The sequence below is a fragment of the Notothenia rossii genome, assembly GCF_949606895.1.
Source record: "Notothenia rossii genome assembly, chromosome: 5".
NCBI classification, from domain to species: Eukaryota; Metazoa; Chordata; class Actinopteri; order Perciformes; family Nototheniidae; genus Notothenia; species Notothenia rossii.
The window spans coordinates 10903136-10919265 of NC_136903.1; the positions used below are offsets into that span (position 1 = coordinate 10903136).

The 16130-nt window shown below is 41.6% G+C and overlaps 1 protein-coding gene across 1 annotated transcript in view; it reads right to left on the minus strand.

Moving 5' to 3' along the window:
* kcnq1.2 (potassium voltage-gated channel, KQT-like subfamily, member 1.2) overlaps positions 1-16130 on the minus strand; it is a 166586-nt gene that overhangs the window by 42774 nt on the left and 107682 nt on the right. The window contains exon 16 of the mRNA XM_079679904.1: positions 15191-15252. Coding sequence (XP_079536030.1) covers positions 15191-15252 — 62 coding nt within the window. The remainder of the gene's footprint in view (positions 1-15190; positions 15253-16130) is intronic.

Genomic DNA, 16130 nt, shown 5'->3' on the forward strand with positions numbered 1-16130 from the left:
TTTATATAAATAATTCATGTTAATTCAAAAACTGGTTCAAGAAGTGCTTACGCAGTTGTAGATATTTGTATGCATATTTACGTTTAATGTTTTGACGCATTCTCTTAAGCACTTACTGGCATATTTCCTTATCAGTGAATGTGTCCAAAAGTATACGGCTTCCTGTTATAGAGTTACTTATTGACTGTAATCACACAATCACCAAAGCGATTATAAATGCAATAGGGACAGACATGTCGTATCTCTCTTTAAGATACCTGTCTGCTTTCAACCTCAAGGTTACACAACATAGAATAAGGCCAATTCACTACCAAAGCAGTTTTTCCTCCCTCCCCTCTTAGGAGATCGAAATGTTTAATTAAAATCACATAATTTCCTGACCATTTCCTTGGTTTGACTCTTCTTTCTCTTTCCGTAACTATAATATAATAATATGTTAATGAAATTGCTTAACAGTGCTTTGGTTGCATTTATTTGAGTGTGCATTTAAAAAAGTTTAAAGTATCATAGTTCACTTACTACTCCTTAAGAGGAACATGGGTCACTGTTAATAATCCAGTCATTGCCATAATAGTACAATAATAAATTAGACGATGGATCAACTAGAATTAGCATTTTACACATTTGCTTATATTGCAAATAAATGTAATTTGACTTTTACACAAGAAAGCAAAAGAAATGAGAGGCTCTCATGAGTGCCACTTGTTATTGTCATGTGTGAAAGAGTATGAGGTGTGGATATGTCAGACGACAGACTGAAATACACTTTGTACAACAACACATTCTTGTCCAACAGCTGATGAGGAATGGCTTATCTCTGAAACTCTGGGGGAAACTCAGGCCTACATTACAAAGAAAACCAAAAGCATACACACTCTAATACACACTAAAACCTGCTCAACAGAACAGGGAGTTATCTTTGGTGTATATGTAAAGGTATGCTAGAAATTATAAAACACATGATATGCATTCACGCCGAGACAGTTGCAGAAAAGGTGAAGCACTCAGAGATGCCTGCAGACACAACAACACACACACACAAACACACACTGGGCATGGGACAGTGGGAGCAGGCCAGGCTGTTATTCTAGTGCAGGCTGGCTGAGTTTACTGTGTAATCTCCAGGGTGGAGTCCATATTGGGTTTCGAGGCAATTCACAGTTTTTGGCCCGCTTGTTTTGTGATTTAGCTAAAGCGAGAAAAAAAGTGAGAGCGAGAAAGGGAGAGGTAGGGAGGACAACAAGTGTGGGTTGTTTTTCTTTCTACCCGGCATATTGTTGATGAGTTGTAATGCAGTGTAACACAAGTGGTGGTTAACCTCAACGGCCAAGAGAGGGAAGAAGACAAAGAAAAGACAAAGCAATGGAAAATATAAAGAAAGTAAATGAAAAAAGAGAGGATACAAAACAAAGGAGACAGATTTAGTGACAAGCTTGAGAGGATGGTGGGTTGGTCTGGAGAAACTTGCGGAAAACAAAGTGGTCAGGTGGTGCGGCCGTGCCTGCGGTGTATTTTGTTTACAGTCATAGAGGGAACTTGGTATGGGGAAGGAGAACTTATTGTGCAGCGTGACGGCCTGCAACCTGCAACAGATACCATCTGTCATTGTTGAGTTGAGGAGATAAGAATATAAAGACTGTCAAGGCTGTCATTGTCAAATGCCTTCACTGGCAGATATACTGATTTAAAGGAACAGTACACTTATTTTTCAAAACATGGGGTTTCTTTATATCATGCTTTGGTACTTCATTTACAAAAGCTAATAATCAACCACATCCAATTTTTTTTTTTTTTTGGCCAACAGTAGATATAAAGGTGGGGTATGTCATTTATTTCAGAAACACTTTTTGTTATATTCCATGGAATGCTCTTAACATCCCGATAGCAATGAATATATTAAATGCTTCGACAGGCTGTAAAAAGCACCACCAATCATCTGAGCCAGCTAAAGTAACTGGATCGCCTACCTGCCTGTCAGCCTTCCATCTGTGCACAAACTTATCTCGTGCCCTCATTGGTCATGTGCGTGTTTGTGTGTGTTGGAGGAGGGGCTCTGTAAGGAAGTGGCAGTTTTTTTCCGGTTGTGTATTTTCAAATTCTAGCGCACTCGAGCTGGTTTCTCCAAAATGACCCACCCCACCTTTAATGAGTGTTTACATTGCACATAACTATGTTTTAACAGTTGAAATACACTTATTGCTTCATGCAATATTTGCGGTATATATTCATAGCCATTAGAACAAAGTTCATCCACAGATGAAACACATAATGTTTTTTTAACTAATTAGTCCACTGGTCAATCCTCTGCAGCAATTTTAATATGAAGTTAATTGTTAGAGTCATTTATCAAACCAAAAAAGCCAAATCTTTTTTAAATGTGAGGATTTGGTGCCATCTTTGTATTTTGACTGTAAGTCAGACAAAGAAAAACAACATTTGAATGGATAATGAATATAATCCCAAGTTTAAAATGTATAGTAAATCCAAACAGAAACTAATTAGCTCTCTCTAAAACCTTAGTTGCGTGATTGCTAAGAAGAGATTGTTTTGATATCGCGGCAGCCATCTGCCACAGCATGCTGTCGTCCAATGACAGCCCAGCATACACGCTGCTGTGACAGACGACAGACACTGAGCTGCCCGGCGAACACAGGGGGGGGGGCTACCAAGCACGCACACCCCCCCCCCCCCCCCCGACACCCATAGCACCTGCATTCCCACAGTAGTCAAAGTCAACAGTCACAGAACATCCCCCACCTCGACACTATCAGCGAAGGAGGGAGGGAGGGAGGGGGTGAGTGTGTGTAGGGGGGAAAGAAATCTTTGGGGAGAAGGGAGTGATTTAAACTCTTCTCCGTGGATGAGAGAAGCTGGATGGGCTTGGAGTGGCGGTGGGAGTAGAGCAGCAAAGGGGGGAGTGGGTGATGGAGAGGGAGAAGGGTCAGAGGGAAAAGGGAGGGGAGTAATCCAGCTGAGACAGCAGATCTCCACCGAGGCCCAGTGCCAATGTCAAGGTGCTGAGTGTGCTGTGCGGGGAGAAAACACAGACAGGCTTTCTTTCTTTTTAAAGTTAAAAATAGCCTCATGCACAAACACACTCTTCACTTGCTTCCCTGCAAAATTCAACAAGTAAACAAATGTGCAATCACAGAAACTCAGATTCAAACACACACATTCAAACCAGACAATCTCTCTGCCCTTAAGTGCCTTGTCGCCCTCTTCCCTCTCAGGAAACTCTTGTCGCTTCCCTGTGCACCTCTCTATCGAGCTGTGCACAACCTCCTGTCAGCTGAGACAAACTAGCAGGACAAGACACACAGTTTCACCATCAGGCCGAATGGGCTCCATTGTGCCCTAATTACCAGGCCTGCTGGGATGCCCTTTGACCTTAAGACACATTCTGTTTGGCCAGCATTGGACTGGTAGGAATGAACCCCTTAGCAGACACTGACCTTTCCATGTTCACTTCTCACCACAAGCCCTGTGAACGCACTTGATGTGTCTGTGTGTGTTTTTGTGTGTGTGTGTGTGTGTGTGTGTGTGTGTGTTTTTGTGTGTGTGTGTGTGTGTGTTTTTGTGTGTGTGTGTGTGTGTGTGTGTGTGTGTGTGTGTGTGTGTGTGTGTGTGTGTGTGTGTGTGTGTGTGTGTGTGTGTTTGCAAGCCCGCTGAGCTCCACAAGCCTTGTGCAGTGACAGGAGCTACATCAAGAAGTTATTTGACTTGGCTAATAATGCTAATAATGTCAAAAAAACATATTGCTGTCTAACTCCTATTCCGCTTAGTTGGCTAAAATGACTATTTGATCACACTCCTTCTGTCCAGCATCTGTGAGAACAGCAGAAACAGCAGACTATCTAATCTACTCCTTATCATTCTGGTCCAGTTGCTCCAGTCTCCTCCTCCTTGTGTGTGAAGGAGGAGACGCATCCCAGTCAGCTTGCCCTTCTGTTTGGCTCTTGTCTGTCTGAGGTTCACTGCAACCCGCTATCTGCTCCTCTTATCGGGCCGACTTCAGCTCAGACACTCCTGGCCTCCCTCTTCCTCCGCAGTATGTCATGTAGGAGACGTACAGTATCTAGACCTCCAGGCTAAGGTCTGATCTCCAGCTGCCCGTCTGTCTCAGTCTGTCTCGGTTTCTAAGAACCATTTCAATAAGAATGGTGGATCAAGCTGTCTGCTGTGCATGCAGAGTTTCAGATGATCTGAAAATCTTGTTTATATATAAGCTCTATATAGCTTGTCTCAGCGATATAGAGCTTATAAGAGTCTTTAAATCATCACCAACATTTTTAGCTGCAGAAAAGCCCACAGCAGACAGACACAGTTTGGCCAATAGTTGAACATATTGGAACGTTTTGCAGCTAAACAGCCACTGGAGTTTAACAAAAGAAGAACATTCTATTAAATATTGGACATATTGACTAGGTTGCCAAAAACACAACCATCTATGGTTGAAATACTGTCAGTCATTTCCATATAATAGAAAATTGGAATTGGGATTTGAGATATTTTGTGTTATGCAATTATTCCCACATTATGAAACAATGGTTGCAAAATACTTTTCTTGTTTCTACCACTCTGCCTCTATTTCAAATCATCACTGTAACATCATCATTGTTTTTTTGATTTACTGTAACTGTGAGTGTTGTTGCTATTGTTTCCACTTGGCCTACTGTATGTCAACAGATTCCTGGAAGTAAGGCCCTCAGCGAGTGTCATATACAGGAAATCTCCTCTGGCATAACAAAGGGGCTTATCTGTCTCTCTTGGAAGCGATCAATGGCAGAAGGGGCATTTTCATTATAAGGCTGTAATATGCCAGTAGAGCCAATGAAACCTTTCAGACGAGGCAGGTATGCAAGGTTATGATATGGCTGTTCAACATTATATTTACAACAATTGAGACAGGATAAGCGGCACCGCCTGGTCATACTAACAGTCGATAGTTGCATAATAGACACAGGGTGGAGGATCCTTATTTGATGATCCCCATTCAAAGTATTGTAAATATGCAGTTCCCATTCACAGCCCCATTCACTAGTTCAACCTCAAATACCAGTAACCCGATTTGATCCATTGTACCGTATGGTTCTAGGCGAGGCCTGTATCCTGTGTGCACTACAAAGCTAATTGCACACAATTGAAAGGAGTGTCACTTTAAATCCTCTACAGGGAAAACTAAGGGCCCAGAGGTATAGAAAAACACCCACCATTATACTCCCATAAAATCATTAGTCATTTACTGAAAAAACTCACTACGGAATACAGACAAGCTTGTTAAGTGTTTTGCAAAATACTGACGCCGTTAAAACAAATAGGAGCCGACAGGAGACTGGGTAAAGTGTGGCTGGAGCAAGTCGGGCAAACACATAGGTGTGCACATGCACACACACATGCCACCATTTACTGTGGGCACTAGCAACCCCACTGTTGCCTGAGGGATGTGTCTGGGCACAGAGAACCATAGGGCCAATGTCTGAACCACAAGTGGCCCAGTCAAATCTTTACACAGTCATAAACACGCCGGCATTAGTAACAGCTAGTTAAAATCATTCCATGAACTAAGGCGCTAGCCTGCTATGGCACAACACCCCGCTGTAATAATAACATTTACCTTTTTCTATTTTTAATCTGCTACCGTGTAATTGCATGGCAATGTCGGTCTGTGTTCAAGGCATCACTATGGCCTCGACTGGATGGATTCACATGAAATGTTGTACAGAACCGTGTGTCCTGACTGTGGTGATCCCATTGCAACTATTAGATACAAAACCATAACATATGGTAAAGATATTGATGTGGCCCAAAGGGTGATTTCTAATGACCAGGGAGATCCTTTAACCTTCCTCTTCCATCATCACGTCAGTATATTAAATGTGAAATATTATGGTTTTTGACCAAAAACAAGCAGACATTTTCTATGAATCCCTTGTATCCTTAAGAGGTCAAACTTCACTATATACTATATCCTTTTTAATAACGTTTTGTGTGTGCTTGATGGTTGGGCAGAGATATGTATCTGCTTACATTACACACATACAGGCACACGTACAGTAATATACCTATGCACATATCCCCCATTAATGTTCCCCCGGTACTAGCTTGACTTAATAGCAGTGACATTTACACTCATGGTCTCTGGAGTAATTTACACAGCTTGGCATTATTCGTAGCTGGTTTACTGTTCCATGCCGTATAGACTGATTTAATAGCACTCGAGAGTAGGGTGGCACCAGGGCTATTTAGCACCGTGCATTAGTACGACTACATTTCCCAATAAAACACAAGCCCCTGTTTCATGAACTGTAAAGTGACCCCTTCTTAACCTTCTTAAATAAGCTCACACCTCTCCGCTGATAATGAACTGGTCCGTGCAGGAGTATATTAGTGGTCAAAACGAAAGCAGCGAGGGAATTTGGCCAAGACAGTAAAATACATGTGCAGAAAATATATCCCAGGGCTCAAAGAAATTTAGGGCAATTTAAATGGAAATGTACCATGGGTATTTACAGCCAATGAGTGAGCCCACAGTGGGTGCTACCAAGATGCAGAGAGGGAGGGAGAGACAGTGCACAGCATGATTTAGATGCTGTGAGTGAGACTGCAGGCCTATAATCCTGAAGGCACAGAACCAGACAGAGACAGAGGAAAGAAGAAGGGGCAAGCTCTGTGGGCAAAGCTGGGAGTGAGAGCGAAAGGAGTGATAGAGACACACACATGCAGAGAGAGATAGAAAGCAAGAGAGACTGGGAGATGGAGAGTGAGCAGCCAGACATGCAGGCAGACTGTCCGTCTCTGGTTTGTGGGAATGCGGTAAAGACACAGTAGTAGGCAGGGTCCCGACTCTGAAATTAGAGAGTGGCGCTAAAAGAAGGGAGCCAGAGCCAAAGGCCGTCTGGGAGCTGCCAGGGGCTGCATCCCCAGCGCACTGCCCAAACATGATTTACGGATGGACTGCACTACAAACAGCACGCCGCTCCTGGTGCACTATCTGACTCGCAGAAGCACACTACTCACATGCATGCTATCCAGTTCACAGCGCTATAAAGATACCACATCAACGGTGGGAGGTGTCGACGTGAGAAAGACCAGTTGGGCTCGGTGCAGCGCAGGGTGGTTTAGCGAGTCAGTGAGAGAAGGCTGCTAAATCTGAACACAGGCCAAAAACAACAAAAAAGAATAGTGATAAAAACCACAAGGGGTTATGTTGGTATGGCTGTGTTTCAGTGTGTAGGAAGAAGATGGAATATAGGACACACAACGTTGCACTATGAGATATTGTTTAACAGCCGTGCAATGTTATCATTGTGACTATATATTCATTCATATATTCATTGTCTTTGTATTAGGGTTGCTCTGTCGTTATATGGACTTGGCTTTGGAAGCGAAGGGTTCCAGTCCTGATCAGACCAAACACACGTAGCATGGACTGCTAGCTGGTAGCTGCCAGTACACTTCTTGGGCCCGGAAACCCTGGCAGCCTGTGTGCTCCGACAGCTCTCCATAAAAAAGTGGCATGTGTTTGTATATGTATATTATGTATTAGGACCTCATGTACTGTATATACTGTATGTCCTGTGTGTGTGTGGGTATTGTACTGTGTATACTATAACAGTGAACAACTGAATTTCCCCTTGGGGATAAATAATGCTTCGTCAAAAGCCAAGCAGATGACATTGTACTTACAGTATATTGTGGCCACTGAATTTAATGGGACAGCACTTCTGTCAGTCCAGACACAAAGTAATGCATTCTGTTCATTAAATCAATGTTAGAAAAATAGTAAAAGCCTTGCAGCTCCAGCGTCTGTTGTACTTTGGAGGACAATGACCTTTGACCTCCCTATGGCAGGAGGGTAGTGAAAAGAAAAAGTGCCTTTAAATATGACTACATTTTTTCATCATAACACAATGCAACAAAAGCACATGTAGATCATTGTACAGATCTTTTATCCGTTTAAATGTAGTGGCAGTGTAAAGAAGCCTGTGCAGGAAAGGATTCAGAGAACAAGATTTAATCAGGAGAGAAAAACAGGGGGCGGGGGCGGGGGGGGGGGGGCAAGGTTGTTGTGTTCTGTATCGCGGGCCAAGTCCAGACATGCAGGGAGATTTTGTATGTGCCTAGCGCGGGCAGAAACAGTTCGGCCTTTTGCAGAGAAACTGTGTGTTCCAGGACTTTGTGTGTGTGTGTGTGTGTGTGTGTGTGTGTGTGTGTGTGTGTGTGTGTGTGTGTGTGTGTGTGTGTGTGTGTGTGTGTGTGCGCACACATACGCTTCCTTTGCCAAGTTTCCTCTCTTTGTTTAGAACGGCCTGGTCAGTCCGGCTCCCCGCTGAGCTCGCTGCGGCCAAATACACACATATATCAAAACACAGCACAACAACAGACAGGGTGCTCTCAGGGCAGAGAGGTGCTGGGAATAGAGCGGGGAAGACAGAGAGGTGTACGTGGAGGAAAACAGAAAGAGAGGGGGGGACAGAGCTAGAAAGATGGAAAGTGTTTGACGGCTGCAAACTCTTTCTCACCCTTTCGAGCAGAAGGGTAGAAAAAGGACAGACAGTGGGTCACTGTTACCCTCAGTAATTACAGCGAGAGGACAGAGGAATACGCAGGAAAGTGGAAGAATGAATAAATGACCCAGACAAAGGGAAGGAAGAGACACATGAACAGTGTGACCACTTCAATCTTTTAAACATTTTATGACTTTATAATGGGAAGATATTCAAATGTTCTCTCGCTCTGCTCAAAAAACAAAGTGAGATTTAATTCAATTGCAATTTATTTCACTGAGCTCCACTCAAAGGGACAAAATGAATACTCAAAGACAAAGAACGTTTTCATTAAAATAATAATAAGTGAAACATTTAATTACGTTGGTTCTTTTTGGCACTTGAATGGCTTTTTTTATAGAGAAATCCCAACACAGTCCATTTGGTAGACATGATTGTTCTGTGAAGGATACCAACATAATACTGCACAGAGACTGAGGTCTGCAGATATTTACAGTAATTTAGCCTTTTATTGTCCAAAATGTTATTTTTTCTAGCTTTAGATACTTTCCAGTGAACTTAAAAAAGCTAAAAATAACCCTTCGTTCTAAAATTCAATCGAGCGTCACATAAGAAGAGCAGCAACCTCATTGAACTCTGAAGCATTTTTCAAGTCCAACACATTTAAACATATCTTTTAAAAAACGTTTACAACTCTGTATGTGGTCTCACTGGTCTGTATCTTGCTTTTCAGTTTATTACTGTATTACTTGGTTTAAGTTAAGAATAAATATTTCTTTGATTCCTGTGCATTAATTCTGTTGTGATCATAAAATGTAAGAGTTTTGTAGAGAAAATAACTACAGCCACAGTGAATATCCCAGGCACTAAAGAGGGATTACAGTAATAGCTGCTATTGATGTGGGCTGTAACTTGTTCTGGGTGCCAATACCGAAAATAAAGGAAAACAAGATTTGATCCAAGATTTATTGATGCATAATTATTAATCGATTGAATGCGTGTAAAGCTGCTCGTCCAGCCGTTAAGTCTCAGAACCCTCCCACACCAGCTGAAGAGAAATGAAGCTCTTCCTGTTTGCTCGGCATAAAACTGCTATATGGAGAACAGTGTGTGTGTGTGTGTGTGTGTGTGTGTGTGTGTGTGTGTGTGTGTGTGTGTGTGTGTGTGTGTGTGTGTGTGTGTGTGTGTGTGTGTGTGTGTGTGTGTGTGTGTCTGTGTGTGTGTGTGTGTGTGTGTGACTGCGTTTGTATATTTATGTCTGCCTTTATATCCACTTGTATTTTTGTATATGGTCTAATGTATAAATATGTATATCAGCGTGTGTGTGTTTACCAGGCCCTCATCTCTAAAGCCCTCCACTGGGTCTGGATCGGACCAGTCTAAACACACACACACAGTCACGCACACACACCGCTGCCCCCCTCAAAGCCATGCTTTTAAAGACGAGGGGCCCTAAATGCCTTACAGATGGACTCCTAACAAACACAACACTCTGTCCCGGCCCTCAAGTATTTCCAGTATTTGGCCTTGCTGTAATTTACAGCATACTTACCTAATTGAGATGCTATTACGGTCGGGGCACGCATTCTTCTGCGTACGCCTAGTGCTAATGCACAAGATATAAGCGTGTCATGCATGGCACAGTGTATTTGCCCTAATATAGCGGACTGAAGTTAACCACAGAGTGAGTGTGATGAATGGTCCATGTAGTGTACTTAGAGCAATGCAAATAATGATGTGTTGAGCAGAGTGTCTGTGCAGGTCTGCACAGACACTGCTGACGGTTTTACATCCATCAAAGACCCAGTTTCCAAATATATCTGAATACCATTTGGATGACTAAATGATGACGGCATAATTACTGACTGCGATACTCATAGCAAGTAATTGCCCCCTTGCTGCTGAAACATCAGTTGTTTTTCACACACTGACTGACGTGAATCTTCTTCAAGCTTTTAAAGAGCCAACTCATTAAGGCACAGTGGATTTTTTTTAATATAGTGTTTGTATCTTTTATTAGAAATGGCAACAATCAGAATGTAGACATTAGCTACAATTCAATTAATTAATGAGGGTGAATTAGAAATCACCCTCATTAATTTTAAGTTAAATCAAATTCACTTTTTACATTTTTAATAAATCACATACATGTATTGAAATCAGGTATAATCAAAACTCTTCCTAAAGAACAACATAATATGTTCTCTTTCAAAAAACTATTTTGCAATAAGTTGTTCAGTATTTTTAAATGTATCATCAATTGTCAAATTATTTATTTTCAGCAGACATACTTATACATTTGGTGTTGACTAACATTTCATATAACCTTGGGAAAATCTTGCAAACTTGAAAAAAAACGAAAAACGTGACATTCTGACATAATAAAAGTCCCTTTCTTTTGGCTCCATAATACTTCACACTACTGTTGATATCTAGAACAAAAAGGGGTCGGACTAAGAAACATGTTCTCCAGACACTTATTTGCAGACTATGTGGAAGCAAATTGTCGTAATTTCCCTGACCTTTCCGTCTTTCTGTCTCTGGAAAACCCTTTCCTTGTAAAAGAGGGAGATTTACCACAAACATTGGGCTGACTTCATCCTAAAGCACGCAGCGAGCTCCGGTCTGAAAGGCCACGCTGAATCCCAGAGACACTGGCCCCTGTTTCAGCTTGTCGTTTGGGTATTTTTCATCGAGTGTGTCTGACAGAAAGATAACACACTGTCACAGACTGCCATCAATCTTCGTTTCCACGTCGCTCCTGGAGAATTCAATTTCGAGTGTGGGGTTAGACACGTTGGTGATTAATCGACTCTATGCTCATGTGTGTGAGTGTAGACCTAGATGTGTCTTTGTCTTTGTGTGATAAATCACTGTCCATCTCTGTACAGGACACACAATGCCCGAGCCCCCTTCAGCCCACTAAAGATAAATTAATCTTCAAGTGATGTGCTGACAATAGCTCAACAAGGAAATTATTCTGTGTTACTTTCTCAGCTGCAGCATAAAGCAGTCAGAGTGGAAGATGCCTCACAGAGGAAAGGGAAAAAAGAAAGTGGGAATTTGTCAAAAAAGAAATGAGGCTGGACGCTGACCAAGAGTGAGTATTGAGAAAGGCATGGAAACGCACACAAACCCACCCACACACAAACATTAGGGCACAGAGTTGATGAATAATTCTTCAGGGCTTTTGGGAAAGATCCTCTACGGAGCCGATCCAACTGTGACACCAGGGGTTTTCTTCGTGTGTGATTAGCTTTACTATTACGAGCAATATGCGAGAGGTGACGCAACGCAGGAACTGCACAACGTTATGAAATGCGAACAGCGATGCGGGACAAACAAACGTGTTTGTAATTCACAACTGAACACAGTAACAACACACTTGATTGATTGTTGGTTTTATCTCATTAAACATCTACTGTAAACGTTCATTTAGATTGAGTGTTCTGTTTGGACGGGGCATTGTGTTGTTCCTGCAACACACACTGTATGTGGAAACGTTGTTTCAAGTGTGATGAATACATTTGGTAAGGTGTCAATAAATGATTTAAAAATGTAAAGATTTGAGAGGGCTAGGAGCACAAATACAATTCTGTAGTGTAAATATGAAATCACCACTTCCCACAGACATACATCTGTGTGTTATGTTTAGTTTATCTAGAGCAGTGGTTCTCAAATGGGGGTACGCGGACCCCTAGGGGTACGTTGGAGTACTGCAGGGGGTACGTGAGTTTTATTTTAAGTTAATGAAAACAACTTAATAAGTAATACATTTAAACAAACTACTAATAGTAGATGAACTACTTTATTCAAAAGTTTAAAGTAACTCTGGATAATAAAATGGGAAAAAATAAACGGGATGCTCTCTTTTCCTCTCCCTCTCCTGACAGCCCGCTGCCCGTCAGGCTCAGCAGCTCGCTGGCGAACCTGTAATGAGTGACCCGACAGTAAATAAACATATTTATAACTAGTTTAGCTAGTTCCAAAGTAGATCAAATAGCTAAGCGTGATGTTCTAACTCTTAGTGTGTGTTTTGCTCCTAGATGCAAATATAGTCTTTTGCTCCGCTCACCGCTGCAGGTGATTATGTAAAGCTGCGTGTGTCTCCGTCAGCAGCAGCTGATCTCTCTCTCCCGTCCGATTAGACTTCACTCGCATTTATGTTTATATCCATCAGATCTAGCTAGTTCTAGCTAATGATATGACTGCCTGCTTATCAAAGGACACCTAAACAATAAGCGTTGCTTGGCAACAGGGTGTGGCCGCAAAGTATAGCGCAGCATTATGCATATGTTTATATGAGCAGTTATAGGTATAAATGCTCATATGTTTTTTCTCTTCATTCTCCACGCCCCAAAATTAATAAATAAATATACCAATTTTAGTCAAAGTTACGAAGTTTGAGCAGTGTGGGTTTTATATGAACAGAGTTACACATTCAAAACGCGAAGTGTAATAACTGCAGTTTGCCCCGCTGTCAGAATGACAAAGTTCCTCAGTGAAGCTCAAGCCCATGCTTCTCACTACATTGTAAGGACAACTTATTAAAAAGATCATTTCAATGCAACTAATGTCGTCTTAGTGTTATTGCATGATGTTAAAATTGGTTTAAAAATGAATTTAGTGATGGATTGTAAACATTTGAAATGTAGCATTTAAGTGTTTCTCATGTTGTTGTTTGAATAAATCAGAAACTGATGTTGCAGCACTGTACCTCTTTATATAGGCTTTTTCCCCCTAACAAATATTTGTTTGCGCTGATCAGGGGGTACTTGGCTGAATCTTTTTTTCAAAGGGGGTACATTATTGAAAAAAGTTTGAGAACCACTGATCTAGAGTAAACAATAATATCTGGAGCGTTATGGTGCAGGCGTATCAGGAGGAGGAGCAGGGAATGTAACAAGTAAGAGGTCGATGGGTTCATCCACCTGCTGCCTGAGGGAAGAAAAAGCCCCCCATTTCACATTTTAACAGGTGTGCCAGCCCGTCAAAACCAGAAATTCACACAGCCAGAAATCAGAGACGGGAAGGGGGCGTGTGCTGAGGCGGGAAAAACAGTAATTATGAAGGATGGGTGTCACAAGTTACTGTTCTGTTTCACTTTGAGAGGCGCTTGTTGCAGAAATGCATGCATATACAGAAACAGTGATTAGTTCCACATTGTTTTGGGGGAAAAAAGGCTGACTCAGTATGGTTCCACCGATTTGTTTCTCAATTATCCACCTCTCGATTGTATTTTATGTCAAGGCAGGGTTAGGAGAGAGAAGTGAAAGAGGGAAAGACTAAAAGAGAAAAAGAGAGAGCAAGAGAGTCAAAGGTAGAAGAGGTATATCTGACCGCAGGTTTATGTTTCCAATCAGGAGATTGCGATCAAAACGTGTAGCCCAGAGCAAATGGGGCATAACTCATTCACAGAGGGAGGTCTTCAAGCTCCGAGAGCACATTGGTTCAAGATCATTACTCCTCTCTGCGTAACAAAGAGGTCTGAAAACAGCAAACGCATGCAAACATTAAAGAACCTCAGCTTGATGAGCGCAGCAGAGGTGGTGTGGCAAAGGAAAAGTGGGGGAAATCCTGAGCCGGCTGACATGAATGGAAAATAAGTGGCTGCAGAATGCATTGTTCTATTGTATAGGAGTTGTTTTCATTTACTGCGAGTTGTGAGAACAACTTAACTATAAGGTTTGATTTTCAACACCATAGAAAAACAAGCTTCGACACGAAAACACATTTCCAAACCTTTCCAAATCCCCAAAAACGATTTTACTTTATAGAGATGCCGCCAGCCAGACAAACAAACAGCAGATGTAGCCACACACTAAAACCAACACACGTTTTATATTCTGTGATTTGCACATGGAAAGAATAAGAGGCATAAATGCAGTCACATCCGAAGACCAGTCCAACTGGTACAACCATCCCCACTGGGGAAGAGGTTATCTTGGCATCACACTGGCATCAGGGTTGGCATCATGCAGGCATCACATTGGGCCTGTTCCTGACAGAAGACACGCCTAGTTACACCCGTGGGTTTCATAACACAGCTGGTGTTTTTTGGCTTTGCCTCTTTTCTCCCTAATTCTTCCAATACTCTAATATTCAGATATGGAAACATAAACATCCAAGAATTGTCACCAGCCGACGTACCTAGGATTACAGGAAACAGGAAGAGCTGCCATGGAAAACCATCAAAATAATCCAGCCCAAAAAAAAGAAAACTGAATGAAAAATAATGTATCTTCAGTTTAAATGCAGCACTGAATAGCTGCTGATGGGCTGGAGAGTAGAGGACGCAGGTGTTTGTTTGGCATTGGCTCAGGCTGACAGAGCAAATGCCAAAACAAGGTCATATCAAAAGATTTCCAAACATGCATTCATCTAATAAAAGAGACTTATTCACACAGTTCTACAGTTCTGCAGTCACACACACACACACACACACACACACACACACACACACACACACACACACACACACACACACACACACACACACACACACACACACACACACACACACACACACACACACACACACACACACACACACACACACACACACACACACACACACACACACACACACACATTTCTGCCTATGAAGGCTAAGGGTAATCTAATAATCGTATCTCTCTTACCTCACAGACAAAACACACAGTGGGCAGCAGGAGTGTGCCTACCTTATCTTCCAGCCTGATCAGTCTCGCCCCAATAGTTGGGTATTCTTTATCTTCTCCTTTTCCTAGTGAATTAATTAAAAAAACACGTTTACACACAAATGATAATTTAATGCATTGGCCTTGATTGCAAAATTGGTATTATTTGCAAAGAAAAAAGCAGAAAAGTACATTTAGTCACAATCAATTGCTACATGCTTACACACGTTACAAACCCAACACTGTCATTAACAGTAAGAGCCTTATGGAGTCATGATTCAAAGTGAAATAACCAGTCCATTCAGTTTCTGCTGATCTGTGAGTAAAGGTCACAGTGGCACATTTACAGCCCCCTACTGTAATGTTAACAGTGGATGCATGTCAACTAAGAGTTATGTGGTCGTGACGACACAATGTAGTGATTCTTCTGGTAAGTTTAGGTTGGCTAAACTTCCACTATATTTTGGGAACTGCATTAAACAAACAGTATTTGTTTAGGTTTTCTCTAGCCAGGCAGAAGAAACCATCGATGAGCAAAAACAGCTTTAAGTAATGTCCATATCATGCGAAATGTCCTTTTTACTGATCATGATACAGTCAGTTGCAGTGCACATTATACATGTTGACGTCATTTCTCTATACATAATGAATACTTAGTAAACTATATGTTTAACTTGGATAGTAAATGACTATAACTGTTAAGTAAAAGTAAGCAACACAAAAACTATCAAATGTCACTTATAATATGATGCTTTAATTTGAATATTATTTTAAAAAGGTTAGGAGAGTTGATGACACTTACATCATTAAATTATAGTACCGGTACATTATCAAATCTTTCATTACTAACTTTCACTATAAATTCAAAACCAATGCACACACACTGAAGGACATGCAAACGTACACACACATAGACATACAATCATCCATAAGCCTGCTAGAACATGCCTGAAAAATGCAGGGT